The sequence below is a fragment of the Monodelphis domestica genome, chromosome 8 (genome assembly GCF_027887165.1).
Source record: "Monodelphis domestica isolate mMonDom1 chromosome 8, mMonDom1.pri, whole genome shotgun sequence".
Taxonomy (NCBI): Eukaryota; Metazoa; Chordata; class Mammalia; order Didelphimorphia; family Didelphidae; genus Monodelphis; species Monodelphis domestica.
The window spans coordinates 61,308,913-61,323,248 of record NC_077234.1 but is presented as its reverse complement, the minus strand read 5'-3'; the positions used below and the strand labels follow the sequence as shown (position 1 = coordinate 61,323,248).

General features: G+C 38.1%; 1 protein-coding gene across 1 annotated transcript in view; it reads right to left on the bottom strand.

The window, feature by feature from the left end:
- Window positions 1–3,581: 3,581 nt before the first annotated feature.
- Window positions 3,582–14,336, bottom strand: part of COL4A4 (collagen type IV alpha 4 chain) — a 149,144-nt gene continuing 138,389 nt past the window's right edge. The window contains exons 45-48 of the mRNA XM_056808487.1: window positions 10,104–10,220; window positions 7,738–7,926; window positions 6,509–6,795; window positions 3,582–5,720 (exon numbers count right to left, since the gene is read on the bottom strand). Coding sequence (XP_056664465.1) covers window positions 5,457–5,720; window positions 6,509–6,795; window positions 7,738–7,926; window positions 10,104–10,220 — 857 coding nt within the window. The 3' untranslated portion in view covers window positions 3,582–5,456. The remainder of the gene's footprint in view (window positions 5,721–6,508; window positions 6,796–7,737; window positions 7,927–10,103; window positions 10,221–14,336) is intronic.

The following is a 14,336-nucleotide window of genomic DNA, read 5'->3' as shown; positions in this document are numbered from 1 at the left end:
GGGACCCCTAGGTGAAGGAGGGTAGAGAGCCATCCTTTTACCCAAAAGTAGTTAAATTTCATTGAAGCAGTTCAATTAGACCTGAGAAGAGATTGGTAAAGGTACCCTGAATTGGGAAGAAAACAAGAGTCTTGAGTAAAATGCCTTTTTCCTCCTGGCTGGGAGCCTCTGGAAGTAGAGAGGGACAGGAGTAGCAGAGGGGCTAGTTATAGTAACTGGGGGTCCCAGAGCCTCTGGAGGGCTCTAGTTCCCCAGTCATCCTCACTGTAGCTTTTGCACTAGATCCCAGGCATCTTTTATTTTGACATTCATGATTTTATAATGAGGAAACCGAGGCCTTTAAGTGGGTAAAATGCTCAGTCATTTAGATTAGAATGTGGCTTTTAGACTTTGGCATTCTTTTCACCCCATCAGGCTAAAAAGGAACAAACTTGACATGGGAATGATTACAAATGAGGGAAACAATTTACCCAATGCAACAGGTCACATTCCTTTTTGAAAACACAGTCAGCCTAAAATATTATTATGCAACGTTAGGATTTGGGTAGTATTGCTGTGAAACACTTAACTACCCAAACTGGAAGTTGCCATAGTTACAACTTATTTCTCGGGAGGACAGATTTAGCCATAGAAACAACACAAATCAACATTCTATATAGCTTTTGGATCTGAGAAACTTAACCTTTCTTTTAACAATAGCCTCTCCTTTGTGTACCCCATTTCCACAGTACAAGTGCGAGAACACAGCTAGTTTGTATTCCCCTGATTTTTTTTTTTCTGATTCATTTGGAATATTCAATTGCAATGCCAATGAGCAACAAAAATACAATCAGTGAGAATGATGGCCACTCTCTGAATGGACATTGAATGAAAAGATGAAATGGTAACAAATGTTAAAATTGAAGCTATAGCTGGTGTGCTTTATTGTCTCTATATACTGTGCTACAGTCACTATATTGTGTTCGTGAACTGTGGCATTTACATTCCAGTGCCACTCATTAGCTCAACTTGTAGATAATCGTGGCAATGCTGGGTTGATTTCAGGGCAGCCTTGGGAGGTTGGACCTGATTTGATCTGGGTTCTTGTTTGTGATAGGAATTTTGAGGCTCTCCAAAAACCAGCCAGGGACTGCTAAGTTTTCCCTATGGACCCTTGAACCCACTTGAATCCAAAATGGAATGCCAGAGCAGCTTTAGATTAGAGTAGACCTACCTTGGAATGGACAGTAATGGAAAGTTAGCCAGAGTTCATGGTAAGAATGATAGGATCCCCCCACAGCTTGGCTCAAGGGGAATTCATGACTATCCCACATGGTTTAGGGATTCAGGGTACCTCAATTATAAGAACCCATCTAGAACAAGGCTTCTTGAAGTTTTTGGATGTCATGGATCCCTTGGGCAGTCTGATGAAGTCAATGGACCTTTTCTCAGGATAATGTTTTAAAATGCATACAATTAAATACTTGGGAAAACAAAGGAAATCAATTATATTATCTGATTAATATATATGTGTATATATATATTTTTTTAAACCAAGTTCACAGTCTCCAGTTTGTGAGCTCCTAATACACAAACACACACACATATATACATATATATAGATAATAAAACGTGTGTGTGTGTGTGTGTGTGTGTGTGTGTGTGTCTGATACAGAACTTCCTGGAGTCAGGAAGACTTGAGCTCAAATCTGGATCCTAGGCAAGTCACTTAACCTCTTTTGCCTTAGTTTCCTTATCTGTAAAAAGGGGATACTTTTAGCAGAGTTATTGTGAGGATCAAATGAGACAATAATTGTAGAACTCTTAGCCCAGTGTCTGGCACATAATAAGTGCTACATACATGTTGGCTATTGATTTTTAAATAGGAAAAAGTGCTGGGGTTGGGGGTGAAAAATCAAGAATTAGCCAACAAACATATTTGAAAGCGCACATAAGTAGCAGATCTGACTAGAGCCCCCTAAGCTGTGGGACATTGGGCATTCTTGTACTCCCTGCTTCAGGGGTCCTGTGGGAGAAGCACTTGGCCAACACTAAAACACTCTGGAATGGGAAGAGCTCATCTATGAAAGCTAGCTTCTGTCTCAGGAACTGTCACAGCAAAAGGTAGACTGAGCAACTGTTCTTTTGAAATCGCCCCTGTTTTTGTCCTCAGATCCAAGGTGACTCTCTCTATTTTTTTCTGCTTTTCCTATGAAAGAGTCTGGATTTCCCCCCCTCCCTTGGCTTCTTACAGATGAAATCTTCCCTCTTAACCGTTTTAAGAGCTGGGTGAAAGGTGAATGACTAATTTTGGCTTGGGAAGAATATATGGGAGCAGACAGACCAGAGTTGTTTTTGGAGACCATCATAGTATTTTATGCAAGACAAGCCAGGTTGCTAGATGGAAATATAACAGCTTTCACTGTCAATTGCTGAATTTTATCACTGGGTAGACATTATGTGTTAAGAGATTTTCTAATTTTACAGCCACAAGTTAGAGAAAGTGATACAATTTATTGCACATATTTTGCATTCTTCCTCATGAATCATTAAATATTTAAGCACTATAAAAATTCAAGCATTTCAAGTGTGTGCACCAGTCAGCCTTGGTGTTTTTAAATGCATTATGCAGAGTGCTGAGCCTTGAACAGCAAGGACAGTTGCAAAATACAAATTTCAATTCAGATTTTGTTCAGTTCTCTGCAGAACTTCATGGCATTCTCACCATGGGGAATTGCAGTCATCTTTCCAGTAGAGTGACTTTGAGAATTGAAACCCAATATAATGGAATGTTAAAAAGCTTTTCTTTTTTTTACAAGGGAGGGTTCAGTGGGGTGGGGTATGGTGGAAGGAGGGTGACTTTTTTTTTAATCTAGCAAACTTATTTTGAAAGGAAAAGATAAAGTAACCACACATTTAAAAAAAGTCAATAAAGAATCTTGGGAATTAGCAAAAGGAACTCCCATGGCACATACAGACCTTTCCCTGGGGATTGTGTTAATTTCTTTTCAAACTGTTGAAAATCACAAGTTGTTGTTGTTGTTGCTTATTTGTTTGTTTTAAGACACTGATGCTGGTTTTGGAGAGTAAGATAAGACCTTAAGATACCAGTATTTTGAAGGATTCCAGTAACACTGTTCTGGTCACACTACAGATCAAATTGTTCACTGATTTAAGACTTCATTTTTATGTATATAAAGTAGAAATAAATAGAATGGAGTAACGTCTGTGGTAAAAATGTTTGACTTCACAGGTGATATGCCTATATTTCTCCATTTGTTTACTCTACATTTGTTAGAATCAATAATGGGCTCATAAAAGCCCAGGTTCAGGCACTCTGAAGTCCTTTTAAAGAGGTTTGCCAAATGCAAATGGAAAGATGATTTATGAAATTAAGTTCTAGAAATATATCTACATCATGTTCTTTAACAGGAAAAAATATTGGGATTAAATCAAAAGGTTAGTTATAGATTTTTTTAGTTGACATTGAATTCTGGGTACTCCAAATACCTAATTTGATCAGCCATGGCAAACATATTGTCATTAAAACATATAAAATGTTTTTTGTTGATTGCTCTTAAAAAAAAAACCACTTGGAAACATAAATCTGTGACTTTTTATTTTGTAATTTAAGCTTTTCCTGTAAACCAGAAAAGGCCTCAAAACAAGGATGCCATAGTCTTTGCTTCCATTTTTGATGCTGGGTACCAAAAACCCATCCGTCACTAGTCCTAAATGTGGGAATCTTCCTGACTCTCGTAGAGTTTCATCTACACACTTCAATTCTTTGTAGTGGACTCCTTGTCTTTCTTTTGTGGGTACATTTTTCTTTGGGATAACTTAAACCCCAGTCTTTTGGAGTATCATTCATTGTCTCATGAGTCAATGATTATTTTTTTCTCTAGATTTCACAGACTAAAGTTTCTTTGGGGTTTCTAAAAAGTCTAGAGACTACACTTTGTTGTTGTGGCAGGCCTTTTTTAGAAATGGAAATTAATTACTCTTCTAAGATTTTAATATTGGAATTCTGGATTCTTAGAGAAATGGAAAATGGATCCTTTGGTATATTGATGATTATACTTAAAAATTAAGACATAGATATGTTCTGAATTTTTAATGAAAATATCAATCTGTCCAATGTCAAAGTGCTGCAATGCCTTACTATACAAATATAACATTTGAGATTTAGAAATTTTGGAAGAGGAGAATCTAACATACAAACATAACATACATACATAAATATCTATAGTGGATAGCACACGGTGGCTTTCATTTATGAATATTTCTGTGTCTTTTCAGTGGCGTGACCTTGGCCTAAGTGAATATGCTTACTTAAGGTTAATTAAGCCAACCCTTAATTTCCTCTCCCTAATGATGGCTCTGTCAATTTTCCACATACGGTACCATTAATGTAATGGAGAGAAAAGTGTCAATTATACGATGTAAAGGAACTGGGCAGTCTTTCCAAGGGAGGGTGAGGAGATGCTTTGTATACAGTAAGGACTCTTACTCTCTAACCCACTGCCATTTTCCCCCTGTGTGTGGCACCCCATTAACATGCACACACTGCAGGGCAGACCATATCCCTTGCCTGCTGGAAAATCACCTGTTTGGAAGTTTGGTGGATTAGAGGGTCCATTTTTATGAATCTCTGACTTCATATTCATTAACAGCTTTTAGGGGCTTAATCCCTTATTGAATATACCTTTTTCCATAATTGCCACTTTTCAAAAGGGCTGTCAGAGTAGGCATTTCCATTCTCAAGGAAAAAATGCAAACGAGAAGGTAATGGCTTATGCTCCTCAGTGATGTTTTTATGCAAATGTGATGTGTTTCTGGGATATAGTGACTGTGAGCCTTCCTAGCCTAATGATCATTTCACCTTGGATGTGAACTATTAACACTGGTGGACTGGTTTCTTTGTGTCTTTGGATCATGGTTTCACGACCTTTTTAAAGTGCTTGGAGAATTCTATGATGATTTGAGGAAAACCTGGTACAATTTTTTAAAAACAATTTTCATTTTCTGGCTCTGTTAGATTACATTTTTTTCCTAAAAAAGTCATCCATTGGCCTTCTTTGCTATGAGAATAACTGGCTCCAATTACTAGGGATTTTATGAACCCATGAAAGAAGCTTCTGCTTAAGAGAAGGCACAATGAGGCTATTTGTGATTTCTTTGCCTTACTATAAATAAGGATTCAAGGTCAATAAAGCCAGATCTTTCATCCTCCATAAGATGAAAAACAATACTTGGGCTCTACCTAGATGGAGAGGTCCAGCCAGATCCTAGCTTTTGCTTGATCCGTACCAAACTGGGAAGGGGGTTACAGTACTGTCAGGATAACCATGTTTAAATCAAGGATCATTTGAAAAATTAAATCCCTGTAATAAAGCACCATTAGACTCTTTTTAACCCAACTCCCTTCTTCCCCAAGGAAGTCTCTGTGTGTCATCAGCAAGGTGATGCTACACTCCTTAGCTATATTTCATGCAGACCTGGCATCTGCTGATCTTTTGGCGCTGTGCCTGTCCTTGTTTTAAGGTGTCTGGCAAAGGAACCGAGTGAAGCAGCAAGTCTGGTGACACCGTGGTTAGCCAGAAGCTGTATTCATTAGCAAAAAAGTGACAAGTCCCCTGCCGCCCTTGGCACTCGATGAATGGCGCTGCCCTGAAATCTTCAAGGCAACTTCCAGGCGATGTGAGGGACTGGCCTCCTCCTTGATCCCCAGCCCCTGTGTGCTAAACAGACAACAAAGACAGCTGAAAAGTAGATGTCAGAAAAAGGAACCAAAAAAAGTGACTCCCAGAATGGTCAAACCAAATGCCAGGAGCAGTCTGATCGAAGTCAGGGTGACAGGCTGGCTGGAATGACGCATCTTCCTCCCAACAAGATTATACCCAGAGCCAGTCATTTAACCCCTCTAGCCTGGCCCATACAGTATGCCCTTACAGGGTATTGATTCTAGGACAAAAGGTAAGGGTTAAAAAAAAAAAAAGATTATTCCCAGAATAAAAGGAGACCTTCAGGAAGGAAGTATTGTTCACTTTGAGGCAGTGGAATGAGTCTGAAAAAAGACAATATACCTGTACTGACTCATTTCAGGAGTCCTGCCTTCCAAAGCAACAAAAAACCAACTTGGGGTACAAAATACCTATTTGACTTAACAGGTCCAGGCTCATAAGGGCTTTCTTGAGCTCTGTCTTATTTTAAACCCCCAAACCCCTTTGTTCTTGTACCTTCCCTCTGTTATTTCTTTCCCATTTGTTCTGTATGTAGCTCTTTTGTATATATTTGTTTATGTGTTGTCTCATTAGATTGTAAGGTCCCTGGAGACAGGAGGGGTTTGGTTTTTTGGTTTTGTTTTGGGTTTTTTTGCCTCTTTTTCACTTAGCCCAGTACGTAAATGTTTATTGATTGGCTGGTTCCGATATTTCAGAGAAATAATATTTCATTCTAGGATAAACAAGTTATGGAAGAACAGCACAAAACCCCAGGCCTTGAGGCAATGGAGGGGCTCTTCACTTACCATAAGGAATGAGTAACCTATCCAAAGACTCCTCCATGTGGGTGGGCATGGAGGGATGGCTTGATCCTGACTGTGTATGGCCATAGCCTGAGCCGGAGCCTCACAGACAGCACAGCGGCTGATGTAAGCTTGTATTTCATCTTCAGAGACGGGCCTCATGGGGAGAGGAGCAGCACTGGACAGCCAATAGGATTTGTCATTTCTTCTGGCATAATGGCAGACTTGGTTAATGTTGCAATAGGCGAATGGCATGGTGCTAAACATGGGAAGGCAGGATCCAGCAAGACCTAGGAAGAAGGAGAGTTTTCTAACGTTCTTTCTCTGTGAACATGCCCAGCATACTCAGTGACCTTTAGGAAAGGGGAGCCCAGAGGGGTTATTACTGGCATTATTGATGGCCCTTGTTTAAAAGATATAATTCTTGGGGGGGATGAAAAGGTGGCGTAAAGCCTGCTACCTCTTTACCTTAAAGTTCTAGAGCTGGGGAGGCTTTCTAGTCCGAACCTGTAATTGTGCAGTTGAGCTCCCATTTGATATTCTGATAACCCAGATGAGCTCGGGACAAGACAATGAAATCATGTTCAGGCCTTCTTTATCTTTCTCAGTGGCGCTCTCCAAAGGGACCAAGTATTGAGGATTCAAAAAATTGTAACTTTGGACCTAGGTCTGTCTTGTAAAACATTATTAACAAATCCTAAGAGACCATCAGTTTTCATCTTCATATCAAGGCTCTGGAATATAACATACTGCCAATTGGGCTCAAAAATTGTCTCCTATGTGGCCACATATAAAGTATTGCCTTTGATGTATGCATCAATCTTGATGCCCACCATTTCATGAAATAATTTTCTCTATATTTTCAATGAATTATTACTATTTATCAAGTGTAGTAGAGTGGTATTTGATAGGCATTAAGATTGATCAATTCTAGGAAGAAAATAAAATATTTTTTTAATTTTTAATTTTTTTAATTTTAATTTAATTTAATAATTAAAATAAAAGGGAAAGAAAGGGAAGGGAAAGAAAGCAAAAGGATAGAAAGGAAACATACAGAAAAACCAAAGGAATGAGAATTAAAAATAATGCCAATGTGAAAAGCAGTTAAAAGTTTTACGTTATAGAGAATATTTGTAATATCACTTTAATGATGCTTATAAAAATATATGACTATATCAATATCCACAAAATTAGATAAAGCATTGTATATTTAGACTACTGTAAAGGCTCACCTAGGTCTTGGTTATGCGCTTTCTCCTGGCCTTCCAAATACAACAAACTATATCCAGTCCACAGCTTGGGCATACCCTCAGGACAAGAGGGTTCTTTGTCTGTCTGACTGTGGAGAACCAGTAGGAATCCATTAAGGTATCTAGTTTCAGAACCTTTGGGTCCTGGATCCCCAGTCGGGCCAGGAGGACCTTGTGGTGCAAAGGAGGAAAAAAAAGGCAACCCAGGATGTTTAAACAAAAAATGATTATTTAATGTATATATAACACATTAGTCTTACCGTAATGCATGACCATTATCCTCTCCTTGCACCTGATCCCAGAGCTTTCAATGGCAATAATTCTTAACTTTTTGGTGACATCTCACCTAAAATATCACCTTTTATGAGAAGCCTTTCCTAGGCCTGTATGATGCTAATGCCTCCCCCTCTGAGATTCTCTCCACTTCATCCTGTCTGTATTTTATTTGAGGTTATTGTTTGCATCTTATGTCCCCCATCTCATTGTTAGATTGTGAGCTCCTTGAGGGAGGGACTGTATGCCTTGGAATCCTGAAAACTTATCACCATATCTGATACACTGTAGACACCTAATTAATGTTTGTTGACATGGCTTGGGCATTATGGCATAACCTATTGTCCTCCTCAGAATTTTTTAGAAGTATAAAACATTTAGGATCACAAAGAAAATCAATTACATTTAAATACCAATACAATTTAGGTGTAATAAATAGATAATAAATGTATAAAATAATAAATATAATACATTTATCCCCCAAAAGTTTAAATTCGTAACCCCAGGTAAGAATCTCCATCCTATAATAAGACTGTCCTCTAATCTAGCTCCCTGAAGATGCCCAAATATGCAATCAGTCATTGTTCTAAGAGCTGCCGCTTTATGGGGCAGTCCCTGGGAGTTTGTTCATAATGGGAGTTCAATACATATCAGGAATAGAGAGTACTTGGCAAGCCTCTGGTATCCCAGTGGCTTTCTTGCTTTGAGGAGAGCTAACAGGGATAGAGTGGCTATCCCAAAATGCAATCTCAGTCCCTAATCCCAAATTCCCCAGGTGGGATCAGTGCATTATTTGCTTCTCATGCAGATTCTTCCTACAAAATAAATTCCCACTCAAATAGTCCATTGGAGTTTGCAAAGTTTTGTCTTCATGACACTGTGAGTTTGGAAGTTTGAGCTCTATTATCCCCATATGAAGAAAACAAGGCTTAGAGAATTTAGGGGACTTTCCCATCATCCATAGTGAGAAAGTGTCAGAACCAGCACTTAAGCAGCAACTAGGTGGCAGGAGACCCCTTGGTCCAACTTTCTCATTTAAGAAATGAGAAAAACTAAGGCTCGGGGAGGTTTCATAAATTGCTCAAGGTCACCCAGGTAGTTAGTTGAAAGGTGGTATTTGAACTCAGGTCTTCTGACTTTAAAGCCAGTACTTTGGGGGGCAGCTAGGTAGTACTGTGTAAAGAGTGTCGAGTCTTGAGTCAGGAAGAGCTGGGTTCAAATGTGATCGTAGACACTTCCTAACTATGGACCCTGGGCAAAAAATAGTCCTTGACACTCTCTTCTGTCTTAGAAATGATACTAAGACAGAAGGTAAAGATTAAAAAAAAAACAGTGCTCTTTCTATCATACTACACTAATACAAGTTTTCCTTTCTCCAAGGCCAGCCCTCTATTTGCTTTGTTTTGCCACACTATATTAATAAGAATGAAATATGAAAGTTAAACCAGTTGGCTTGGAAGCAATGATCATAAAATTATCCTATTTGGGGAAAAAGCACGGTAATACCTCATGTTTCATACTTTAAAAACTATTTCCCAATTTTCACTACATATATTTTCATTTTGGCTCATAAGAGAACACTGTATTCTATGTGTGTTCCAAGAAATATTTTAGTACTTAAGGAAAACTTAAGATGGTAATAAGTACTAGAAACTGGGAGCCAAGGGGCTTGCGAAGGGCATGAGGAATGACTGATAGCGCCCTCTTCTTCAGCATCACCTTTCCAGTAGCTTTTGGCTGAATCTCTAAGGGGTGTCACTGCAAAGAATGCCAGATGGACTGGCTTTTAATTATCTAGTAAAGCTAAAGCGTGGTAGAAATTGAAGACGGACACATCTCCGGGCTTGCTAATTGGCAGAGGGCTTATAAAACACTGCACTCGATTCAGGGAATCCTCCAACAGGGCTTCCTGATGGTTTAGCATGAAGTGGGTACTTGTTTTCCTATTGAAACCTGGCTCTCTTCTATCAGGTCAGAGAAAATTCAGCCCTGGAAAGCTATTTGCATTTTGAGAGGTCACCAATCTGGCTCAGATGATTCAGATCTCCAACCCTCATAGCCAAAGTGAGCCTTACCTGGTGCACCTCCACAGCCTTCTTCTCCTGGGTCTCCTTTGTATCCAGGGGGCCCTGGAGGTCCAGGACCACCATCTGAGCCTCTTTGGCCATCCACACCAGGCTCACCTTTGTGTCCTAAATAGAAATCCATGCCATTCATTTTACAGAATGTCTTACATCAAGTTCAATAGTATAGACCTTCTATTATCCTGGGTACCTAAAGATAACTGCTGAACTATCTGGTATTTCCTACATGGAAAACTATTTTCCCATTCTTTTTTCTTTTTATTTTGAGTTCCAAATGCTCTCTCTCCTTTCCACCCTCATTCATTCCTATCTTGTATTTTCCCAACTTTAATAATAAAAACCTAGCAACCCATTTCCATTACCCACACACTTCATTTATTGGCTTTTTAGCCAATCTTTAATGTCTGACTCCAATGCTACATCTTCAAGCTAATTGTTTTTAAGAAATAAATCTACTTTTATTTTATTATAAAATTTATTATAAAAATTACCTTATAATACAACTCATGCAATAGGCAATTAAATAAAAAATTACGCAATTTTTAAATATCATTTAAAAAATGTTTTTAAAAGACACAAAGAATAAGGTTAATAATTTTAAAGGTGAGCTTTTAGGTGGATGGGATGTTTGAGTGACTATATGAAGATATCTTTCATTTAAGCTAACAGTTAATAGTAAAATTTTGGTTAATATTATTCTTTCTTTGTATCTGATCATCTTTGAATAACACTGACATTTGACCTTTGACAAATAAGTTGCTATATTTATATTTTAAAAACATGGCTGGAATGATTTCTTTTTTCTCCTTTGTATTTCTAGTACTTAGCAAAGCCCCCTTATATGTACAAAGCAGAAAATTAATTATTTCTTATTCAATGGAATTATTTTAAAAGGATGGTTAAAATGTCAAAAATTTGCTGTTGAGGACTGCTAGCTGGTTCAGTGGCTTGAGAGTCATGCCTAGAGACAGGAGGTCCTAGGCTCAAATCTGGCCCCAGATACTTCCTAGTTGTGTGACCTTGGGCAAGTCACTTAACCCCCATTGACTATCCCTTACCACTTTTCTGCGTTGGGACCAATACACAGTATTAATTCCAAGACAGAAGGTAAGGGTTTAAAAAAATAATATTTCAGATGTTTTAAGAAGAATTAAATATCATGTCACTTATGTTATTTACTAACTTTGGTCCTTAATCAAGCAAAAAAACAAAACAAAACAAAGTATCCAGTTATTGTTGGTTTGTCTCATTCCTTAAAATATATTGGATCATGTTTCATGTTTGGATAAAAAATACTTTCAGGAAATGCTCAAAAGCTGATCTCTCTTTCTCTCTCTGTCTCTCATTTTCTAGTCATTAGTTCAAGTAAGTCTCCACTAAAGTCCTGCTCTGATAACTCATCTTGGCATGGAGGTGTCCCTGGGCTCCTAGAAACAATGTCAGAGGGGTTCAAGGTCTGTAGAAAATGCTCTCTGGACCCAAGTATGGCAGTGCTTTCAGAGAAAGGCTGTATTGGGTCAAGTATAATTCATATCTTCATATATGTGAACAAGTGAAAGTACTATTTTTTCCTGATCATCACAGATAAGATCTTGCTGTTGATTTTGCTCTTTCAAAATTGGAACTTGCCTCTTCCCATTTTCAAAAAGCAAATCTTACTAAGGTGCAGCAACTTAGTGATCTGGACCAATTGTTTTGCCTTTCAGCTTCCTTTATTAAATCTTTCATAATAACTTCCCACTCTTGAACCCTCACACAGAAATTTGCTTTGCAACCAATCAGCAAACATTTTTAAAGCACTTACTGTATGCCAAATATTAAGGAACTCCTCATGTAAAATGAATATTATAACTGATCCTACAAGATCAAATCTTCCCTAAATTCAGAACTTCCCCTGGAACCTACCACAGTGTTTCTGCACATGGTAGGTGATTAATAAGTGTTTGTTGAATAAATTAAAATCAGGAGAGTTTAAGGAATGGTGTGAATTATAAATTAAGTTATTGAACTATGGGGAAAGAACCAAGTCATGGGGATGGTGCCAATGAACACATGGATAAACTAATGATATGAAGATGAATTAGGGAATGGGGAAAAAGTATAAAAAATAGTAATGGGGGAATTTAATGGATCAGAGTAAATTGGGGGGAATGAGCCAATCCAAGTATTTGATCAGAATTTAAAGATGGAGCGAAGAGATCATAAGTTCAAAATGGAAGAACAGGCCTCTACAAGTCTCATCTATGAAATGGGGATAATTATAATTATAACACAATGTAAATTTTCAGAAGTGATAATGTATTAAAAAGGCTTTGCAAACCAAACGTGCTATATAAATGCCAGATATTATTATTTAATGATAAAGAAAAAGAAGGTAGGAAACCTTCTTAGAACCAAGGTAAGTTATATTGGTTGAGAGAATGATGTGGGGATCAGGGTGGTCAAGAAGTGAGCCCTAAAGTGGGGTTGAAAGTGTGTTCTGGGAAGAAATAATTAGAAGAATCAGACATTTTTAATGCAATCAGTAATGAGGTAAGTATGGAGTTTAAAGATGACAAAGAGAATCAGAAATATAATAAAAGAAAAATTGTTATCCATAAACGTGAGAGTTCTGGATGTCACATTTTAGGAAGGAAATTGACACACTAAAGCGTGTCTGGATGAGAGTAATCAAAATGCTAAAAGGATGGCAAAAGGGGGAGGAAAGACCAGATGAAGGAAGTAGAGAAATTTAGTTTAGAGGAAAGATTTTCCCCAAGTATCAGAAGGATAGTCATAGAAAAAACAAATTAGAGTTGTTCATGTTGGCTTTAGTTGGTTCCCAAAAACCTAAGAAAAAGAAGTTTTGTAAGCTGTGTTGGTGAAAAGAGGAGCTAACAAGTAGATAGTACTAATGTTTGGGATGGAGGAGACAGTGATAACTGACAACCCAAAGCGGATAAAGCTGCTCAATTCATGTTTTAGTTCTGCCTTCACTGCTATAGGAAAATAATCTTTGAATCACTGGAATACACAAGACAGAATAAAAAATGACAAATAGGGAGTAGACATCCAAAACAACTAAGAACAAGTATAAGAAAGCACCTAGTCACCATATGTTTGGGTTCTGAAAGAAATGGCAGATATGATGGCCAAGTTATTGCCAGAGATTTTTGAAAGACTTGATGAAGAATAGAAGCACACAAGGCTGGAAAAGGATAGGTATAGGTGTTAGCCCAGTTAGTTTCTTTGTTTCTTTCTTTCTCTCTCCCTTACTCTTCCTTCCTCCCTCCCTCCCTCCTTTCCTTCCTTCCTTCCTCCCTTCCTTCCTCCTTTTCTTCCTTCCTTCCTTCCTTCCTTCCTTCCTTCCTTCCTTCCTTCCTTCCTTCCTTCCTTCCTTCCTTCCTTCCTTCCTTCCTTCCTTCCTTCCTTCCTTCCTTCCTTCCTTCCTTCCTTCCTTCCTTCCTTCCTTCCTTCCTTCCTTCCTTCCTTCCTTCCTTCCTTCCTTCCTTCCTTCCTTCCTTCCTTCCCGTACTTTCTGTCTTAGTGATAGTTCTAAGACAGAAGGGTAAGGGCTAGGCAAACAGGGTTAAGTGATTTGCCCAAGGTCACGGAAATAGGATGGTCTCAGGTTAGATTTTAACCCAGATCCTCCCAACTCCAGACCTGGAGCTCTACCCACTAAGCCATCTAGATGCCCCTCTCCCACTTTTCAAAAAAGGACAAGGGAATGAATTCCATAAACTATAAGCTAGTGAGGAGAACCATTGTCACATATATCTAAGAAGCTAGATACAGTAGATAGATTGCTGGATCCAGAGTCAGGAGGACCCAAGTTCAAATCCAGATTCAGATATTTACAAGCTATGTGACCTTGGGTGAGTCACTTAACCTCTTTTTGCCTTAGTTTTCTCACTGTAAAATGAGGGTTCTTGTAAGGATAAAATTAACACTTGTAAAGCACTTTAGAAATCCTAAGCTGCTATGTTAATGCTATTATTATTGTTTACTGTTATTATTATTATTATATTTCCTTCTCTGTAATTTTTTTGAATTTTTCCTATTGCTTATTTTATTTCTCTGTACTTATTTTGAGGATATCCAGTATCTCCCACTATAATAATAAATTTACTCTTTTGTCAGTACAGTACCTTGTATTGTCTTGTAATGTACTCCCCTCAACAAGATGAGAAGATTATTTTCTTAGCATCTCACCTTTTTAGTAGACATGACAAAAAAACAAAA